At 39.6% G+C, this 20,498-nt stretch overlaps 1 protein-coding gene across 1 annotated transcript in view; it reads right to left on the bottom strand.

The window, feature by feature from the left end:
- LOC138211543 (astrotactin-2-like) overlaps positions 1–20,498 on the bottom strand; it is a 230,758-nt gene that overhangs the window by 105,123 nt on the left and 105,137 nt on the right. The window contains exons 6-10 of the mRNA XM_069171503.1: positions 18,065–18,211; positions 13,561–13,728; positions 4,804–4,888; positions 3,878–3,952; positions 1,169–1,306 (exon numbers count right to left, since the gene is read on the bottom strand). Of these exons, the coding sequence (XP_069027604.1) occupies positions 1,169–1,306; positions 3,878–3,952; positions 4,804–4,888; positions 13,561–13,728; positions 18,065–18,211 (613 nt within the window). The remainder of the gene's footprint in view (positions 1–1,168; positions 1,307–3,877; positions 3,953–4,803; positions 4,889–13,560; positions 13,729–18,064; positions 18,212–20,498) is intronic.

Raw genomic sequence — 20,498 nt, 5'->3', positions numbered from 1 at the left:
GTGATGTTTTCACCAAACCGCAAACCAAAATATCCAAAGTGGCATCAGTATTAATAAATGGAAATTATGTGACATCATGTCAAGCATTGTCAAGTTTACTGAAATTTTAAATCTATGTATGTTAATTTGGCACCAAAATGTGTAATAGATTGCAATGACTCAGAGGAATATATTTACATTGTGTGACAAGTGCAACATCGTCATGCTGCAATGGGACACAATTTGGGTTTTCAAATGAAACGTCACTGTGCAGGCTGATATCATTTGGATTCCATAGATGGGTGATTGTTTTAATCTGCAACGGATGCCCTGACATGTTTGTGATGTGCCGCGTTGCTGCTGCTTGCCAGCGCCTGTTGGCTGGTTGGTTGAGAAAAACACAAGTTTAATGCTGCCAATATTTTGTTATTGCACTGTGGCACTGCCAAATCCATAACCTTGTTGACACAACTGTCCTGTTTGGATTTGGTCTTCCAATCCCTATATGGACAAAGCCCAAATTGTTTCAATGGCGCGTTGACTGTCTAAATCGCTGAGCCTCTGAGGATGAAACAACCTGATACAATTCTTAATGGGTATTTTGGTCATTTTAGTATTCTACGTTCTTCTATACACTCCTATTGCATGTTTGTGATAGTCATTAAAAAGTAAACTTAAAGGTACAATGTGTCAAATTGAAGTCCCATCTTGTAACACCACTTACTGTCGTATGTTCGGAGGCAACAGTGAGTCACTGCCGAGCCCAGGCAGTCTGCTGCCAGTCTGCCTCGGAGAATTTTGCCCTGCTGTTATTTACTTGTTGGCTATTTAATTTTCTTTACAACTGATTTGTGTAAAGGTAGATTATAGCTATAACGTGTTTTTATGGACATGTAATATTCCCATCCTTAACACTTACCTGTAGCCTGTTTGTAATATGAAATACACCAAATTACGATTACTGATAACAAGAAGCACACTGATGAAGCGTTGTGACATTACTATAAGCTTATTATGTAATTTTGCAGGATTATCATGTGTAAAATAATTCAATCCTAAAGTCAGAATTGCAATGTACATATATATTGCAATAAACCGATCTTAGTATGTTTGCTGAGACATACAAAAAAACCAACTGACAGCAACTCGTCTTTCAGCACAAGTGTAGATTGTATTGAGTCAGACTGACCTGACCTCCCCTGGATCTTCAGTAACCAACACGTCTGTCTTACAGCTGGCAATGGGGTTGATTGACAGCTCCACCGGTGGCACGACAAAGCTTTTGCTGACTGGCAGCCACAATCCTTGGCCCAGACTGTAGAATGATCTGTGTTGGCATGACCACAAGACATAAATGTCATATGCACTACTGTCACGTTGACATATTTTGTAATTACACACATTGTCTAGTATGTACACACAAGCACAAATAAACATGTAGCACATTACAATATATTATATATATACATATATATGGATTATTGCTGGTGTATTGTATACGCGGTCTTGTCAGACTTCTGAGCAGTCAGCTAGTTTGGGAAGAGTGATGCTCCTCCTTAGTATGCAAATCATGATGTGTAAATCACGTGCTCACCGTCCTTCCCCTCAAACCTCTCAACTCTACGCCAAAACGATTACAGAAACGTGAAAAGGAAAATCAGCAACACTGAATAAATACTGAAAGTGTAAAACTAACATCTTTGCCAATGTTTTCTTTTTCAGTGTCAGTTTTCAATGCCAAATTCGATTTTTAATGCAAAACTTTAATGTCACTTTTATTGTACTCACTGGTACCTACCTACTTGTAATTCAAATATTTGTGACATCATTTTTATAGTAATTTTCTGTGTGATGTTCAAGAATAAAACCAATGTACAAGTGTGTTTTTTTGTTTCTTGCAGCTTAAACGATAGACCGACTTATGTTATAACTTGTTTAGCCCACAAAATAATCAAAATAATAATGATGATTGCCAGGTTTTGATGTAAATTCAGTGTGCAATGAATTTAACATGTGATGCATTTAAGGCACATGTTGGATTTAGAGAAATACATTAAAAGAAGCGACCTGTGTTTTTTGTTTATAACTAATTAAAACAGATGTTTCTCTTCTCTTTTATTGAGATGTGTTCTGCAGCTCAGTTCCTTGTCATGGAGGATATGTGACGTGTGCTGATGGTTTACTGGTCAATGATTTGGTTTTGCAAAAGATGTTTCCCCTGACTGAGGATTAATATCCTCAACAAGTGACCCTGCAGGAGGCTTACACGTGTTGCTTGGGAACAGCAATACCAGATAAAGCAGCGCAAATAGATGATGAGGCTTTTGCATCTTGTGTGTTTAATTTATCTGACAGGCAGGCAACAAGAGAACGAGTTCCCAGATAACTAGAACATATATTATGGTATTACATGCAATCAAACCTTCTCATTCGACTTTCAATATATCAATAGAATTTTTCCACCTTTCACCGACATCATTTAAGTTTATCCACTGTTAAATATTCCTGACAGCCTGCCAATCAGGCCTTTGTATGCACAAGATTATTGCAACACAGCTTAGATTTCAATGAGTGCCAAACCTTGACATGAAAAACCTTCAATTTGTACAAAACACTGCTGCTGGTACATTGACAGGAATCAAAGGATCTGAATGCATTACACTCATTCTGACCTCCCGTCACTATCTGACTGTTCAAACTAAATATGACTTATTTATGTAGCTCTCGTACCTTCACATCATAAGATGCTTCTTTTATCGCTGTTCGGAGCATCGAGAAAAAAAAAGGTAAGAAGCAGCCCTGGTTCCCTAAAAAGCTTTACCTCCATGAAACCAATCCCTGTTATGATTAAGCTCCTCTTTCAACTTCAGCCCAGCGTGCTTTTCCCTTTGGTTCCTGTAACTTTACTCACTCTGTCAGCTACCTCTATCAGTGAGTTCGAGGCTGAATGTATTTTGTGTTCTGCAACAGTATCTGTACGTAGTTGTCCTTTCATCTTCCTTCTCTCGCAAACTCTAGGGCCGACACATCCGAGTGAGTTTGGCCGCCGTCTTTATGTGTGTGTGTGTGTGTGTGTGTGTGTGTGTGTGTGTGTGTGTGTGTGTGTGTGTGTGTGTGTGTGTGTGTGTGTGTGGATGCCGGTGCCGCCCATGTTCCATCTCCAAAATACTGCAGAGCGTTCAACTGGCAGTGCGAGGATGAGAGATGAAGTGTATTTTGGACATCATTTCTTACAGTGGACTCTGGCTGAGTCACTAAAGCTTGAAGGTAAGTGTGAAGAGGAGCGATACTGTGACGAAGAACTCCGCAGGGGTCAAGGAGCATGAAATCAACAGCCTGTCCTCTAACTGAATGAAGGCACGACCACATTAACAATACACTAAAGGCATAGAAATGAAACGGTTTCGTGTACGGACAATTAATACTGATATATATCTACGAAGTTATATCCATATTGGGTAAGGAGGCGGTTGGGTTCAGCCTTACAGAACCTCTTAAAAAGAACAGCTGGGTGATACTGAGTGGGTCCTTTGAGCTTTGCACTTGGTGAAAAACGTCAGACAGAATGACCCCATCACGAATGAGAAGTGTAACAAAAATGGCAGTAAAAGCATCTGAAGAGAGTCCACCCTGGACGGCACCTTGGGCTATTCTCCACACACTTGGTGCATGAGGTGCATTTTGTGTGTCCACCCGACTGTGTCTATGTGCATCTGCCAGCTGCTTATCTGTACGCACACACACACACACACACACACACACACACACACACACACACACACACACACACGTACGAGCTCACGCCAGGAACGTCGTCATCATTCTGTTTGTGTCCAGAGTCACAGATGGCTAGCACAAGTCATGCACTCAGGAGATGCAGCAGAAGTGAAGGACTCACCTGAAGATCCTCTCTGGGGCCTGCTCTCCTGTAACTAGGTCATAGCCTTTCTCCAAGTTAGCATATGGCCACGGGCTTGACAGGGGACAGAGGAGAAGGAATGCAAGATCAAAGACAGGCCTCTATTTAAAACCAACATGTCATTTACAGTTTCATAATTAGGATTGTATTCAAATATTTTAGGTTATTTAAGCGAAATTCTTTTCATGCAAAGACAATTCACTTGTGCAGTAGAAATACCTGCCGATGTACACTTAACAAAGTGAAATGTTTTCAGCAGGATAAGATTACCTTCTGCCCGAAGCTACTTCTTTGCAAAACAGTGGATGGAAATTTGATCTGGACTGGATCCAGCAGGTGACAAGTGCGGTTGAATAACATCGTGACACCAATGATTGGCCATGCCAGCTAATTGTCAAACAAGGTCAGAGTCAGGAAGAAGGCTCATTTCTCTTCCTATCACATCACTTCCTAGAGACTTTCCTTCTCTCTCGTGCTTCTGCTGCTGTTTCGTTTCACTACACACGATAACTTCCCTCTGACTTTCTTTTAGACCCGGTTTCGTCTCAAAAGTCCACTTCCTCAAGTTAAAAAGACCGCACCAGTACGCCTGCATGTCTTAGCCCATTAACTACAAATTGTTTATATTTTACAGTCCTGGTGGCCATTTTTGAAAGCACACAGTACGTTGTCAGATTAATGCCCCTGCTTTCTATTCATTTTAACACTCTTCAGATCAACTTAGAGACTTGAAACTTGCTCAGGACAGCAAATCCATCAGTGAACAATACACCTTTATTCCATGTGAAGTTAATATAGTGAAGGGCATTAATAGAGCTGGAGGTGGGAACTGTGAAATGATCTGTAAGGTCAGTGAAGTGCAAGTGAGTTTTTAGATATGAGTGGAGTGTGCAGATGGGACTTACCCTTCGTTGCGACCCCAGTCGCTGCGAATGCAGAGGTGTTTATAGACGGGATCAGGGGAATAACCCTCATGACAGCTGCATTCTCCTGTGGCACAGAGAACAAAAAGAGCCGGAGCGGCAGATATTTATTTATCCTCAGTAGCTGAATAAATTACCACATAGGTCACCCTGGCCTCCTCATTCATTAGAGATGGAGCCAATAAGCGGTTGCAAAGCGACATCATTTTACAGCTTATTTTCTCCACTGAACAAAGTAGGATTATATTTACAGCGACACGGGTTTCAATATAATGTAGTTGCCCTGTTTCCAATAGTGATTGTCCTTACAGATTACATACATAACTATATCTAATCTCCCTTGGGGTAATTCAGGATACTTGAAGACTGCATATGTTGTTGTTTTTTTCCAGTTCGGATGTCGGCATTCAGTTAAAAACTGAAATAAGAAATTAGAAACATGAATTTGATGTGCTCACACCGGTAAACCCTCCAATCACTAACTTGGATTCCGTTTAGTAGAATCTGACAAAAAAGTGACAAGGTTTTGGTTTGCGCCCCGTCTCACGACAAGTCTTTCATCGTGCTCAGGAAGGCAGTTCCATCCTTGAGAGTTTGGCATGTCGGTACAAGATCTAAGTTCAATTCTCCGCAGTTGGCTGGAGAGCTCGAACTGCGAAGCGAGCAAACACAGAGGTGTTGACAGGATCAGAGACATTCAGACGGCAGCGCAGCAGCTTCGAGCTGCCACATCAAGGTGCTAATTGTGCAGCTTGGCTCTGTTTTTTGGGGGGGGGAGGGTTGTTTTGAACCTTTTTGGCTGCTGTGTTAAAACAATTATCAATGAACGGTAAAGTCCTAATACATCCTTGATTAGTTAATAACAATGGTGATTAATGATTAATACGATCTGTGTGGCTTATATAACTTGAAATGTGACGTGGAGCTTCAGGACAAACTTAAACACAGAATTGCTTTATAGAGTCTTGTATGATAAATAAAACAAATAATGGAAACTGCATGTGTAATGCCTTTTAGGTAGATGGATGCATTTGTGAAATCTTACATAGCTTTACCAGCCTTTTTATTAGCACTGTTCCCAAAATAAAAGCCACTGACTGCTTCTTGTTGACCTATATGGAGGCATAACACTGGAAAAATGTGTAATGGCCACCCAGGCAACACCATTCACATTTTATCACTTAGTGTTAAATAATTTATTGGGAGAGTTTATGGGCTTTAAGACTCACTCGAGGACTGATGCACCATCAGCATTCAGTCAACGAGCGGCCACAAACATGTTTTTATTTCCTCGCGGTGATTTCATATGACCTCACTAAACGAAGAGCCGGAGTTCTTCAAACGGCTCCACGATAAATGTGAGGGCAAGTAAACACGAAGCGAGTCGATTCAAATGCAACATGAATGAGGAGAGTAGAGAAAGCAGGATAATTATTGCAACCACAACAAGGATTTGTTTTCATCATTTCATCAAATAACTTTCACTTGTTTCTAAAGTATGACAAATAAAAAGCTAAAAGTAACAACAGTAATCCACAGATAAATAAAAGCCAACATAAGCTACTAACAAAGGCATTGTTTATTAACAGTTGGTTGGTTTCCTGTTCTTATATGACCGTGATTAAGGTTTGGTTAGGTTTGGTTTGGTTTGGGAAAGATCTGGCTTAAAACTACTACTTTGTCAAGGTTAAAACTATGTTTTTTTTTTAATCAATAAACCGGATCGGTTCAGGAACAACCGGTTTGAAAGGAGGAAACAACAGCAAGTCACCAAGTTAAACATCATCCATCAGATTTGGCCTCCTTTCCCTAGTTGAACATAAACATGTGGCCACACACACACACACACACACACACACACACACACACACACACACAATTCTATTTCCCACAGCTACACACATTTCACCCAGTCATATTTAATTCTTCCTGCCTGCCGGGGGCCGAGCTCACTGAAATCAATCTCTCCTATATGCAGCACATCACATGTTCGCAGAAACATGCTGGAGAGGTAACCTTATTTATTTGCTCGTCTTCCCTTTCAGTCTGCCAGGAGCTGGAAATTGTATTTCCATTTGTAGTCTGTTTGCGATTAGGCTAACAACAGTGTCCCAACTTGAATTTCCTTTTTTTTCTTTTTCTTTTTTTCTTACATATGTAAGCAGTGAGATTTACATAGCAAACTCTGATTTGCTAATCAAAATGCCTGACTGCACCTCTGATTAATTGGAGAGGAGAAATGGAAGCAGTGCTCATCCAGCAGTGCCGGTGACAGGAGTGCGCCTGCTGCTGACGAATGGTACAGTTGTCAAGTCGCGCTGCATTCCGACAGAAACATTTATTGGCCGCTGTTATTCTTTTTTTGTTTTTGATTTTATCATACTCAACAAATAGATAGTTCTTATAGGTGAACTGCTTGAGATTATTTGTTGAAATGAATTGCTACCAAGCAAGTCTGGAGTCAAGTGAAAGTAACAGGGCTGAACTTGCCTTCTGTCATGCAATAACTTTGTTTGACGCCTCAAATAACTGTTTGTATTTGCGTGTAGTATTGTTTTTGTTTTTTTTGGAGGCTACATTACTCAAACGGCACAATTCATGCCCAGGGTAACTGGAAGTGCTTTACTTTGCATAAGGAAAACAAAATACAGCAGAAACTCTCGAAACAATCAAATAAACAAATAAATATAGTAAGGTGAGGGGAATAAAAGAACTATTAAAACATATATCAGTATGTAAAGACTGTAAAATATACATTAAAACTCTGCAAATAGAAAATAATTAAACAAAATCGAGTAACCTTCCTTAGTTCAGTGCATGATGGGATTTTTCTCATGCAGTAAGATATCATGGATTTATATGGGTAGATTTTTTTTTTTTTTTTTTATCACATCCCCAGTGATAACAGATCCTCAACCTGAGCCTTAATATTGAACTGTAATATATATAAATCCTCTTCTGCTTCCACATCAGTAAAATGTATAATAAATTACTGTAAGCAATCAAGCAAGTTAATAATAGTGTGCATGAGTGATTAGTGCATCTTAGTAATAACAACTATAGATGTTGTGTTCTTCTTCGATTTGCATGTTCACTTGAAAGTATTCTGAATGACAGATATTGAATTCTTATAATCACACCAAGAGACAACACGTTTCTTTGTCAATAATCCTTTTGGAAAGGAACAGGTGGTAAATCAGTGAACTGGAAGGTCTTGTTTCAGCTTTTGATTTGATGACGAGCAGAAAGGAAACCTGCCCAAACCGGTTTTATCTAAATTGTTGTGACGGCGCCCGTCCTGTCTTGGCGTTTGTGATGTTGCTGTTGTGTCAAATGGTCAACACACCTTATTTAAGAATAATCATATCCCATCATCAACAAACAATATAATTTGCCTTTAATATCTGGATAACCTATTAGAGGAATTGGTCTGCGCTTCTCACAAGGAGACATGAAGTGAGAAATGTTCACAGCGTAATTAACGGCACACATTTTGGCAAAGCGATAACGTGGTCAAAGAGTAATCACACGTGAATTAAGTGTGGACAATTGATTTGGATTTGTAGCTTATCCATAAGTCGACACAGCAACGTCGCTGCGGGCTTTAAGGCTGCACAGGGACCCGTTTCCCAAATAGTTTTCCACCTTGTTTCAGATGAGGTGCAGCAGCTTGTAAACACATTTACCCCTGTACTAATGTGAGACACACTTTGGAGGTAATCAGTGTAGTGCCCTTCCTTCCTTTCTGCAAATGTATTTACGGGACAATCAAGCAATTAACAGAGAGAGAGAGAGATATGTCTGCTTTATTACGCATTCCGCTGAATTAACTAACCTTTAGGCAACTTGTGATGTCAGTTTCCAAAAAACGAGAACAGATTCAGCTCACAAATGTGAAAAGCGAGACAAACTTAAACTGACTGCAGTTATTCTTCCTGAACCTCCGCGACAGCAGCGATGTTGAGAGGACTTGTTAGTTAGTTAGAATAAAATGCTGGCTCCTTGAAAAGAAGGAAAAGCATCTCACACACACACACACAGAGGAAGGGAGACTGTGATTGTGTGGTCATTAAAGTTGAATGTCACCAGGCTGCTAATGCACTACGGCTGCTGCACTCCTTTTACATTTATAGTGTGCACTTGCCTTCACTTATCTTCAAATTCTAGGGAGACTTTAGCCAAAATTTCATCATCAATCTGCTACGTTGTAAGTATTGTTGCTGATGTGGTGGCTCATTAACTTATTAATATTTATTAAAAACATTTTCTTTTATCTTCTATGTGTTTTTATAATCATTCTACTCAATTGTTCTTGTGCAAATAATTTCCAAATATGTTTTGGGATTTATTTTTCCATGTAGAGATGCAGTCATGTTTTACTATCACACTACTGTGTTGCTGAGAGTTTGAATTCTGTTTTCTTTTCCGCTCTTGTTAATCTTAAAGAAATCCGTTCCTCGGTAACTATTCTTTACTTCCTTATGCTGCTTTATTAAATCAGATGTTTGTTTTGGGCAGATTGCGAGAGCTAATTGAATGTTTTCATGTATGTGTGGCCCTGAGGGCTCGGATAAAGTAGGTTAACTCGGTGATGCCAAAAGTTATGGTTGAGTGATTACAACATACTGTAGGCCTAATTCAGACCTAATCACCTGTGATTGCTAACGGCCATTTGATGACAACAATTATCTGGCTGTGCTCACCGTCGCTTCGCTGTTACATTGCAGCCAGGTGTCCAAACAGACACACAACCTGATTCTGCCCACAGGGATGCTGACATCCCGTGTAAACAATATTATAAAACTGCCAACCACATCGTTTCCCTATCCTCATTATCCACCTCTTTTCTTTTGCTCTCTCACTTCAACCGGTTTGTCGGTTCTAAATTAAGAACCAAACATGTAAAACGGTGGCAATCACTCGGGAGCGCAAACCCTCTCTCTGCCTCCCGTGTTACTGTACGTCATGTCATAAACGATGTGTGTCATTATAATGATTTCAAGTATGATTTTCACATTTCAAGGTTCATGGTGTTGGCACAGAGGAGAGTTATTATTGGTATCTCGCCTATTTGCGCTTGTTATAATATTTCCAGGTGGCTACTCTGCCCAGAGACCTATGGCAGATTCAATATCAGTGTTTTCTCCAAGGAGAGAGTGAGTGAGTGTGTGTGTGTGTGTGTGTGTGTGTGTGTGTGTGCACATGCAAGAGCAGTATGTGTTGAATGGGAGGCTAAAGCAGGGCTGTACTGTATACATGTTACACACCCCAGAAGTCCAAGTTCCCAATTAGATGAGGTTGGAGGCACCACAGAGAAATCATTTCAAATGAGGAAAATAAAGGCAGCTGAGGAAGTTCACGGGTCTTTATGATGACAGATGGAAAGGTGTTGGCAGGACGCTATTTAAGGCCCACTACTATATGAGATAGGAGTGATTGACTCCTAACGTAATAAGTGATAATGATAAAGTGTGAACTTGATTCCTTACTGGCTGCATCATCATAAATGTCTTATTCTTTTTATACAGGTGATATTATTTAATATTACCACCTGTTACACTGTAAAGATAATAAAGTAAATACGTAATATTTTACGGGTGTTTTGCTTTTTCAATCGATTTACAAGGATTGTTTTATTACATTCTGAAATTATAACAATACATTATCAGATTATTACAAAGATGATCCAAGTTCGAGTGCAATTATAGTCAGCTGGAGCCCAAAGCAGCTATCAGACAGCCGAAACCGCCGCATCATGCAATTCATCTACTGACCTCCATGCTAGCAGTGGAGTCTACGAGTGAAGGTGAAGGCAGAGAAGATTGATTATCCAGGCGCAGTGATACACTGACTGGTAGTTATCAGTGACAGTCAACCAGCGTGACATTGACACAGGATGGAGGGACATGACAGAGATGGTCTGAGATAAGTTGCTGAATCTAAAACGGCTTGTTGAGGCCAAAGAAACGTGACAAAGAAAGTGAGTTTGCGTAGATGTTGCAGAGAAACTGGTTCAAATATGGATTTACAGTTTAAATGAAGTTCAGTATGTTTCTTGATGAAATATTTGGCATGTGTGAATTATTAAACTGACAGTTGAAAGCACTTTGTGAATCACAGAGTCATTGCATGACATCCTGCGCTGCCACATCCCATCATCCTCCTCACTCTGCTTATAAGTGACCGATCAACAATCAAACTGAACCAAACAAACAGTAGATCACTGCTATCGCAGAGAAAACCGTCCTCATGAACTGGAAATCAAGGAAACACCGGACACATCACACGCTGGAAAAAAGCTTCTAGTAGGTTACTTCTCTGTGGAAAATCTATCATCTTCCATCAAAAAACTCTGCAACAGAACCTCAGTCAGTCAGTTTGTTCATCTACAAACTGGATCCCATCTATCCTGTTATCCTGTAATTCACAATCACACACAATCACACACACACACACACACACACACACACACACACACACACACACACACACTGCAGACAGATCAATGTACATCTTTGGCACTCGCCCAAGGCTCTCAATCCGTAACATCTTTCAACCGGTGGTTCACCTTGTTGTTGAAACTGAAATAAAAGTGTCAGTGTGCGTGCTTTAATGCATACTAGAGGACGGTTATGGAAATTGGAAACTCTTTTGACAAACACCTTTAATTTTGCTGCCAGATGGATGCGATCGCCCCGAGGAGATACAACATACTTGAGGGCAATTACTGATCAAATAATCTTGCTGCTGAAAAGGACAGTTGAAAAGAGGAATACATGGACTGAGACAGGAAGACAAAGCCAGACAGTAGTGCTAATAAAGAGCTGACTGTTCTAGGATCTGAATGAGTAAATGACTCCAGAATTAAATTACGACCATTAATGATCTCACAGCGCAGAAACGTGCAGGAACTTATGAAGGCACACGTGCCTGACCACGTTCACAATCCACAAACGTGCCAGCTGCATGTTTGGCATCTTTATGTGTACCGACCGAGTTGAGTGTCTGGAGCTCTAATACATTATGCATCAGCCCTCAATATGTCCTTGACCAGGGTTACATACATTTCACATACATTACAGATGTAATCCATTCTAAATGAGCTTAGACTTTATGTAGTTAGGTGCAGAAAACACACGAGTCAGGCCACTTAAGGCAAGATAAATACCGTCATGCTGCGAGCTCAGCTCTTCTTATAGCTTTAATGTCGGCACAAGTAGGCGCAAAACCGTACGAGATGATTGTTTACATACTGCAGTGGCGGCTGTGGGATTATTTATCGGGATGGAGGCAAAAGACACTGAGGACTTCTGCTTACACAGTCGTCGTGTTGCCGTCTGGCTCGTGCACCGAGCTCTGATGTAACAGCCACAGAAGACCGTTACGTTCACTCAAGAGTCAGAATCAGAAAAACAAACACACGCAGCCGCTCAGCTCGGCTACTTTCTCTCTTTTTACCTCACAGCACAAAAGGGAGAAATTCAAAATTAACACTGAATGCACAATATTTCCCATTTTCACTTAATGTAAAGGAAATATTTCCTTGATGTCCATTTTTGTTTCATTCTTAACTGACCTACTGATTCTGCCTTTTTCGGACTGGACCAGTGGAGTTAGCTTTGGCTAATCTTACATCTAATTTAGCAGTTCGTCTTCTAAATGAGTGGCATAAAAGTCTTGGCTTCACTGATAGGCTACAAATATTGACAGTGAAAGAACTACAAACAGGGAAAGTCGATCACACAAATTCCATTGTGTCCCATTGAGGCCCATTTTACACCCATTTACTTGTATTGTCTACTAGGTCTGTAGCTGAAATGAAGCAACATAGAATATTTTTTGCAGTTAATTATGGTAACGTGTCTCTACAGTATGTATGATAACTATAACAATTCTTAAAAAGTAACTTAATATATTTGCATATTTTAAAAATTGAACAATAATGTGTTACGGTTGTTGACTTTGAATTCAGCTTTGTGACTGCTGAGGTGCCGCCGACATACCGTAAAATAACAACGAAATTCAAACAAATATTATCAGTCTGAATGCATCCCAATCAGTTTCGATATCACCATCCTAACGCAGAACTGCAGTGACACTTTTTCACTTGATCATTCTGCACGTGTTAGAAGCTGTTACATCAAACTCCGACAAGGACGTTTTCCACATCAGTGACACTGAAATACATTAATGAAGGTAACCCTACGGCAAAAAGAGCTGTCCTCATTCTGGGTATCGGTGTCCTTGTACAACGTAATTATCACAAAATAACATACTCAACATGGTTTGAAATATGGCTTAAAATATTGACTTGAAATATGTTTTGTAATCCGGGTATAGAACATAATTTTACATAAACATGCGTGGTTACAGTACGGTACAGTATTATTCAAACATTTATAGCCTGATTATGAATCCCTGGCCTTTTGCAAAATTGAAGTCGTTCAATATCAATTTACATGTCCAACTCCCACCCATGGTTGGCAAGATGATATTTTTTTTAATGACTCCTATTATCCCGTGTTCAAAATAAGAGCCTAAATAGATGCACCGCGTGATACCAGTCAAACCTCATTAAAATATTCCACCTGTAGCCTTTTCTCCCGCTGAATTGCTGAGCAGTTATCAAAAACAATAAAGGACAAAACAGGATTCCCTAGCATATAATCAAAGAAGAAATCAGTGAAATCAGCATCCAACAGACCCCATGTGTGTGTCTGCATGTTTGCATGTGCTAACCTGTTTCCTGGTCACAAATCTGTTCGCAGGGCTCCGTGGTCCTCTGGCCACAGTAGTCCCGGACCCACTGTGTGGATGAATTGGTCTGATAGTAGAGAGTAAGCTTGGCCGGATTTAGCCAATTAGAGACATCCAGGAAGCTGCCCATGCTCACCACAAAACTACTTCCTGGAAAAAAAAAAAAGAAAAAAAGAAAACACATGAGACATTATTTTGCTTGTAAAGAGATAAAACGATAAAGAAAAGGCATTAGAGAAGGCTCGACGGTTTGGTATTTTAAAAGCTCTATTTTGGGCTGCACTGAAAAATCAATTGGATAGGAGGTAATTCTTTTGTTTTCACTGTAATTTTATTTCTCATCCTGACCAGACTGAATTTAAATGAGAAAATTAAGACCAATAATGTGTGTATCGATGGGATTTCCTTGGTAATTGCAGTAGTGGGGCTAAAAGGGTTTCACGAGTCAATCAGTAAAGGCTATGCTCATTGACGCTGACTTACCTTTCTTTCTTATGGCTCTCCAACCAATCGTTAAACTCTGATCACCGAACACGATTATCCTTAATTGATGCCAATGGGTTTGAGTTCCAAAGGGAGCTGTGAGGAGATTGTTCTTCTGCTCTCTGGGTAACACAGCCATTCGTATACAGCTATATTGCGTCTATTGCATACTGCCGGGTCATGGAAGGTAAATTTGCTGAAGCATTGTCGGTAAGTGTACGTTTCTTTACCAACGTGAATTTAAAATGCATTTAAACAACAGGCTGAGGTACAAAGAGAGTGATTGTGAGGATGCAAAGCGTTTCACACATCTGAGTCACAGTTACAGTCCAATGCCCTGCAGAAAGGTGCATCAACTCAGATGAGACATACCAGACAATGAATGCGTTTCCCTGCACTGTGCAACAAAATAAGGCAAAAACATCCCAAGCCTCGTGCACTTTAAAAACATTTTCTTTTTAGTTTTCTTAACATTTTGGTTGTTTCAAATTCCTGATACAAATACACAAACGCTTGTCTCCTCCCACACACATGAAGTCACCAGCTGCTTCTTTTCACTTGACAGGAACGTACCGGGACAGTCTGACCCAAACAAAGCCTTCTAAAAATACACACATATGCTGAAAGTTATATTTTCCAAGTATCATCTATACGCAGGTCTTGAACAGGACAATAACAGGCCTCCCTGTTGTTGCCTCTCGGTGTTTTTTTTCTTCTCCTGCTTCTGTATAACAGTGCTAAATGCAAACCATTTATAATTTACACTCATAAAATAAGTAAATAGTGATTACGGTGCCGAACTTCCCCAGAAATGAAAGGTGTGGCTTGCTTCTTCTTGAAAATCCGAGTAAGCAGCACAATTAGGCTTAAATACACAGAGAGCTGCAGAACTGATCTTTACAAGCGTCGCCCAGGTCACGATGAGCAAAGGTAAGCAAAACAAGGCCACCTCTTCCAGCACTGCAGTTTAGCGAACACATCTGCCAGTAGTTCTCATTTGCTGAGCGAGTGGATAAATCTAATGGCTTCAGCTCACACACGCACAGTGAGGAGGCAATTGTTAGATTATGGGCTGCTTTCTCTGAGACCTGTAAAGAAACCCCACTTGAGCAGTATTGCTCATTTAGCTGTGCATGTTGTGAATTGAGTGCAGAAGAGTTGGGGGAATTTTTTTTTTATTTTTTATTTTTTTAGATGAATCCCTTTTCAGCTGTTTTGGAAACAGAACGAGTCACACATCTGTGACACGGCTGCAGTGAAACGACAAGGAACTTTATTTGATGTGTTTGTATTCATTATATATTATCAAGTTATGTTATGCAATGTGTATTGTTTCTGTTATCTATACAATGCAAGCTTATTGTAATCGGGGTGCTGGACAAATGAAACAGATTATTTATTATTATACCTTCATACATTTTGTATTTGCTTGAGTGGATTATCATCTTTTAATTAAGTTATTATCACCTCCGACTTAATGTCAGGAAAAAAAAAAAACTCTCATTACACTCAATCTACTTGTTTCCTACAAATAACCTTCTGTGTTGTGTTGTGTTTTTGCTTCCCACTTCCTGTCAAGCCTACTCGTCCCTCGTGTTGAGTTCACTGTTCATACTGATGCTTCACCTCATCACACGTCTGCTCAGATGCCTCTTTTCATTATATATATCAGCACATAAAGGACACCTCATGTCTTGTGTGTCAGATCACATGTTTTGCTTTGTAACCACAGTGATCTTTTTTTTTTCCTTGCCTGGCTTTGCCTTTTTTGTGTCTAATGTATATTCATATCTGGATTATTTTTTTTGTTTGTTCGCTTATCTGTTGGATTTGTTTGTTTGCTCTGACTGTCTGTCTGCCTGCCGCCGACTGTATGTCTGGCAGACTACCGAGCTAAGCCGCCTTCTATCACATCTGCTCCACCTCAGGTGTCTGCTTTTCTAGTGCATGCTGGTTACTTTGCAGAGGGAAACTAAAACTACAAGTTTAAAAGCCCTGGCTGTAAGTCATTTAGCAGCCTTTAGCTCACCTCACTGTAAAACAAAAATGCTGTATGTAATACACATCATATCGACAATATTTTCTTTTTCCAAGGCCGTCCCAGTTTATATTGCATTAAAAGCTGGTAATTTATCATCAGATAAAACAGAAAAAACTTGAGGAGCATCTACATTTTTCAAGACAAGTCGTGAACATCTGGATGTCGTTCATCGATGGTGGTCGAGCAAACGTCAGAAGTTTAACACTTTTAGTTAACAATCAATTTGCAGAGCCTGCACATATTCATGGTAAATTTCCCAGCATGCTGACAAGCAGCGGTAGAGATATTCTCCAGTGAACTAAAGTGTTTTGGACATGCTGATGGCTGGTTGGAGCAGAACTGGTTAGAGGAAAATTACTTCAACTATCTCACTACATAAACCCACTTGGTGTTTTTTGTCTTAATCCTGGCTTGTACATATTACTGCACGTACACTTACATAATATAGGTCATACGTTTAAGGTATTATTACATAGCACACAATCTGTGAGTGTGTGGGTGGATTAGAAATGATGCCCCAATGGAAAGAGCACCTGATATGTGAATGGATCTTTTACAGATGCAGCAATCATTAGTGCACATGTTCCATTTTGGCCTCTCTTCCTTGTTAGGTTCATACTGTGGTGTCTTGCCAATACATGGACCAAATATATAATTATCTTAGAGTCAACAAGGAATTAAAAACAGGTATGCGGGGCAATTTTTATGAGCTACCTCGGCATCCAGAGTTCACATTTATTTTTTTTTAAATATTTAATCGATTTTTCGCCGTATTAGCAAGCAAACTGATAAGAAACAGTATTATCAAATACTTCATTTAAATTTGACTTTGGAGCATGTGGCTTGTTTGTATCCCAAAGAGAACGCCTGTTATGTGGCATGAGTGCAACAGAAATGAACCTCGGATTAACTATGTCACATTAGCTGAATAGTACGTTTGTGTCACGTTAAGTGAAAATATGCAAACAATAAGTTTAATCTTCAGCAGGCAGTCACATGAAATAAAATCTGCATACTGAAGATTTTCAGTTCAAAAACAAAGGAAAGAAAAACGATCATATTTTCAGCACACTGCTCTTCATCAGTTTAATGGCTCCAAATATCGCTCAGTCGTTTGTAGTGATAGGAAAACAAAACGTTTCCATAGGGAGCTTTCAGTGGGTGTTGTTCTCCTGAGTTTTGCTCTTTTATTTCATTTTTTTTTATTAAAATTTTTGCAGGATGGATGTGCATCTTTTGTACTTCATCAGTTGTGCAGAGAGGGCACTGACACTGAAACGCATTGAAAATGAAAAACCACAAATCACCGTTCGGGGCGGTGGAGATTTTAATGCAAGCCATTTGAAAATAGAAACAGGGAGAGCATGCTGAGCTGTCCCTGGTCCATTAGCTGTTCCTCCTAACAAACAAAAAGTATACAAATTGCATAATATTTTTCGGTACTCAACAACAGCATGTAACTTGACAGTCATCCCTGCTGTGTGCTCCTTGAGGGACAACTACATCCAATTACAGTTGAAAACAAACAAAACAACATTGTACAATGGTGGGTAGCGACTATTATGAGAACCTGCTGCACATATTTACATTCTATATCCAATAATGAACTCCAAACTTACAACCTGGGATAGGTAAGAATCGTATATCCTCCATTTCCTAAGGGGTATAATTCAAAAGTGACAGGTGATTTTACGGTCTTCCTCTCCAAGTTTTATTTTGAATTTAGTTGGTTTCTTGCTTTTTTTTTTTTTGTCCTTGTGCAGAATCTATATCTGTTGGACACGAGCTTGTCAGATGTCAGAACTTCTGGGTTTTTCCACATCATTATATCATGTGGTTTCACTTTTAATTACAGATTGCAGATGATTAGATGATTTCTACATGGCTGAATGAGAAAAAGGTAGATTTTCTAGATTTTCTATTCGTTGAACGTTCGGCCAAGGACTAAGGAAATACACTTACCATCCGCAACAAAATGCTCAGGCACATGGAGGGTAACCTTGACAGTGAGGGGGCAGGAATCCTGCGTAGCATAGACAATGGCAATGACACAAGTGCTGATGGTAATCAGTGTCAGGGTGACCTTATTTAGAGGACTGTGTGGGTGGCCTAAGGGCAGAAAAAGAGAAAAAGGTAAAGGTAAACAGTTTAACAGAGGCCCATTTGTTTTTATTACGGTCCTAAACAGATGACAGAAATATAATAAACAGGCACAAACCACAAACCTAAAACGAAATCATCTACTTTTGTGCTGTGCTTTGTTGAAAGTACGGCCTCCAAGCCTCCCTAAATCCTTGAAAATAAAGTTAATTGTACTCCTGATTTATGAATGTACCCCTGATTCAGGTTTGGCCTGCACCAGTAAAAGATGACTGAGAACACCGCAGCTTCTGCACACACAGCCCAGAATCATTTGCCAGTGTGATATATGATCTTATTGCCACTGACAGGGTTATAGATTGGTTGTTTTGGTTGCCCTTTGGCTCCGTCAGGGCTCCTATTTCCAAGCCAGGACACGGGGAATGAAATTAGCTGCTTAACCTTCTGCCTACTGATATTTATCACGGGAGAGAAGTTGGCATGTTAAGAGGTGGTTTTACTGGGATGTGAGAAGGATAAGGCAGCGATAGTGCGGGTTTGGAAACACTGCTTTAACTCAATTCCAACTGTTAAATATGTATTGGTCCTGTTGAACCTCTCAAAAATGTACTTTGGTACTTGTTTCAACCGGTCTCATAAAAATATCACACAATATTTCAGAATGTGCAGGCTTCAGAAAATGTGTGAATGCTTTTTAGTTAGAGAGCTGCACAGTTTGCACCCTGTTTCATGCAAAAGTCAATGGTAAGCATAAGCTATTCATTTTTATCAATTTTATGCACTTATTCAGGTGGTAGCAAACTGTTGTGCTCAATATTGAAATCATTAATTTATTCATTGGACCGCCACTGACTTCTCAAATGTGAAAGTGATACACAGTATTGAAGAAATGACCTTTATGCTGGTTGGAGATATGTTACAAAATGAGTGTATACCGCAGAAAAAAGAGAAACACACAATTTTCCTTTCAAAAGACAATTTCAGTTTTTCCCTTTCTTCACTAAAGTGTGATTTTATCAATCGCAGATGTATCGGTCAAAATGTTTAAACTGAAACAAATTGACATCATGCAGCTCAGAAATGCAGCTCAAGGTCAAAAACAGGGAGACAAAGTTAAAGTAATGAGTCCAAGTGTACTGAATCAAATGTCTCCCACTGTGATGGTGCTGCGAAGGGACAGAAACAACAGCTGTCTACAGCAAAAGTGCCAAAGCAGCTAATCCCGCTGTGGTGTGATGTCACCGGGCTTGTGAAGAGGTCCCTCAATTACTGTAAAAGCTTACTGAGTAGACAAAAGCATGTACGCTCACGGTGACAAACACTCACATTACGGGCGCAAACCAAACACACTCAAACACACATAGACGCGTTTAGTAACAATAGACAGGGAGAAATGTTTTTATGTAAAGCAATAATAATCTATAATGTTTCCACTTATTTTCATATACTTCTTTTACCACGGGCTGTAACTTTAACAGTCATGAACGTGGAGTTGTGTGACCTTATATACATGCTCAATATCCGCATCAAAAAAAAATCAATCCAGTCATGCTGTTTAAAGTTTTTAACATGCTAAAAATATCCATGAAAACAGAGATGTTTTTCAACTTAAAATGAAGTCATTTTCAGCAAGTTTTTCAACAGAGTGAGAACATGAAAATAAATAAAACAATAAATTAAAAAAAAAATCAAGGAAAAATCCAAGTGGAATGTAGTCCAAGGATTTAATGCTTGTGTTGTAACCTCTGCTCTCGAAGAAAAAAAGCTGCTCTTGATGTGTGCTTGTGCCGGCCAGAACGGGGAAAGCAGTTTGCAGTGCTGAAAGTCGATGATTATCTTGTGACTGCTAAAAATGGGTTCCAGAATTCACTGGTACTGAAACACTGTATAGCTTGCTGCTGACCTTCAAATCAAAGTAATAAATGACAGTATAAGAGCCAATTTGGAAGTGTGAATTAGTCATTTAAAATATAAATGATGTGTCAGATTAACTGTGATGACAAACTAAAGTAGGAAAAAGGGTTCCACAAAAGTCAACACACTGTTGCCCAGGATTACTTTGAGAGGACGGAGAAGAAATGCCACATTTATGATCTGCATTAAAAACTGCAGGAGGAGGTTGGGGTGGATGGTGGGCGTACAAAGCTCTCACACCAAAGACTGTAGTTTGGATTCAGAATAAGATTAATAGTTTCTTAATATTAACTATCTATAGTCTATAACTATAGACAATGAGGTGGAGACATTCAGAAATGTTTCTTTGGGTCACCGAGTCATACAAATGCAAAATCCACAT

This window comes from Embiotoca jacksoni, unplaced genomic scaffold (assembly GCF_022577435.1).
Source record: "Embiotoca jacksoni isolate LCO1_2020_lvr unplaced genomic scaffold, fEmbJac1.0.p SCAF_10, whole genome shotgun sequence".
Classification (NCBI taxonomy): domain Eukaryota; kingdom Metazoa; phylum Chordata; class Actinopteri; family Embiotocidae; genus Embiotoca; species Embiotoca jacksoni.
This window is presented reverse-complemented; position numbering and strand designations above follow the sequence as displayed.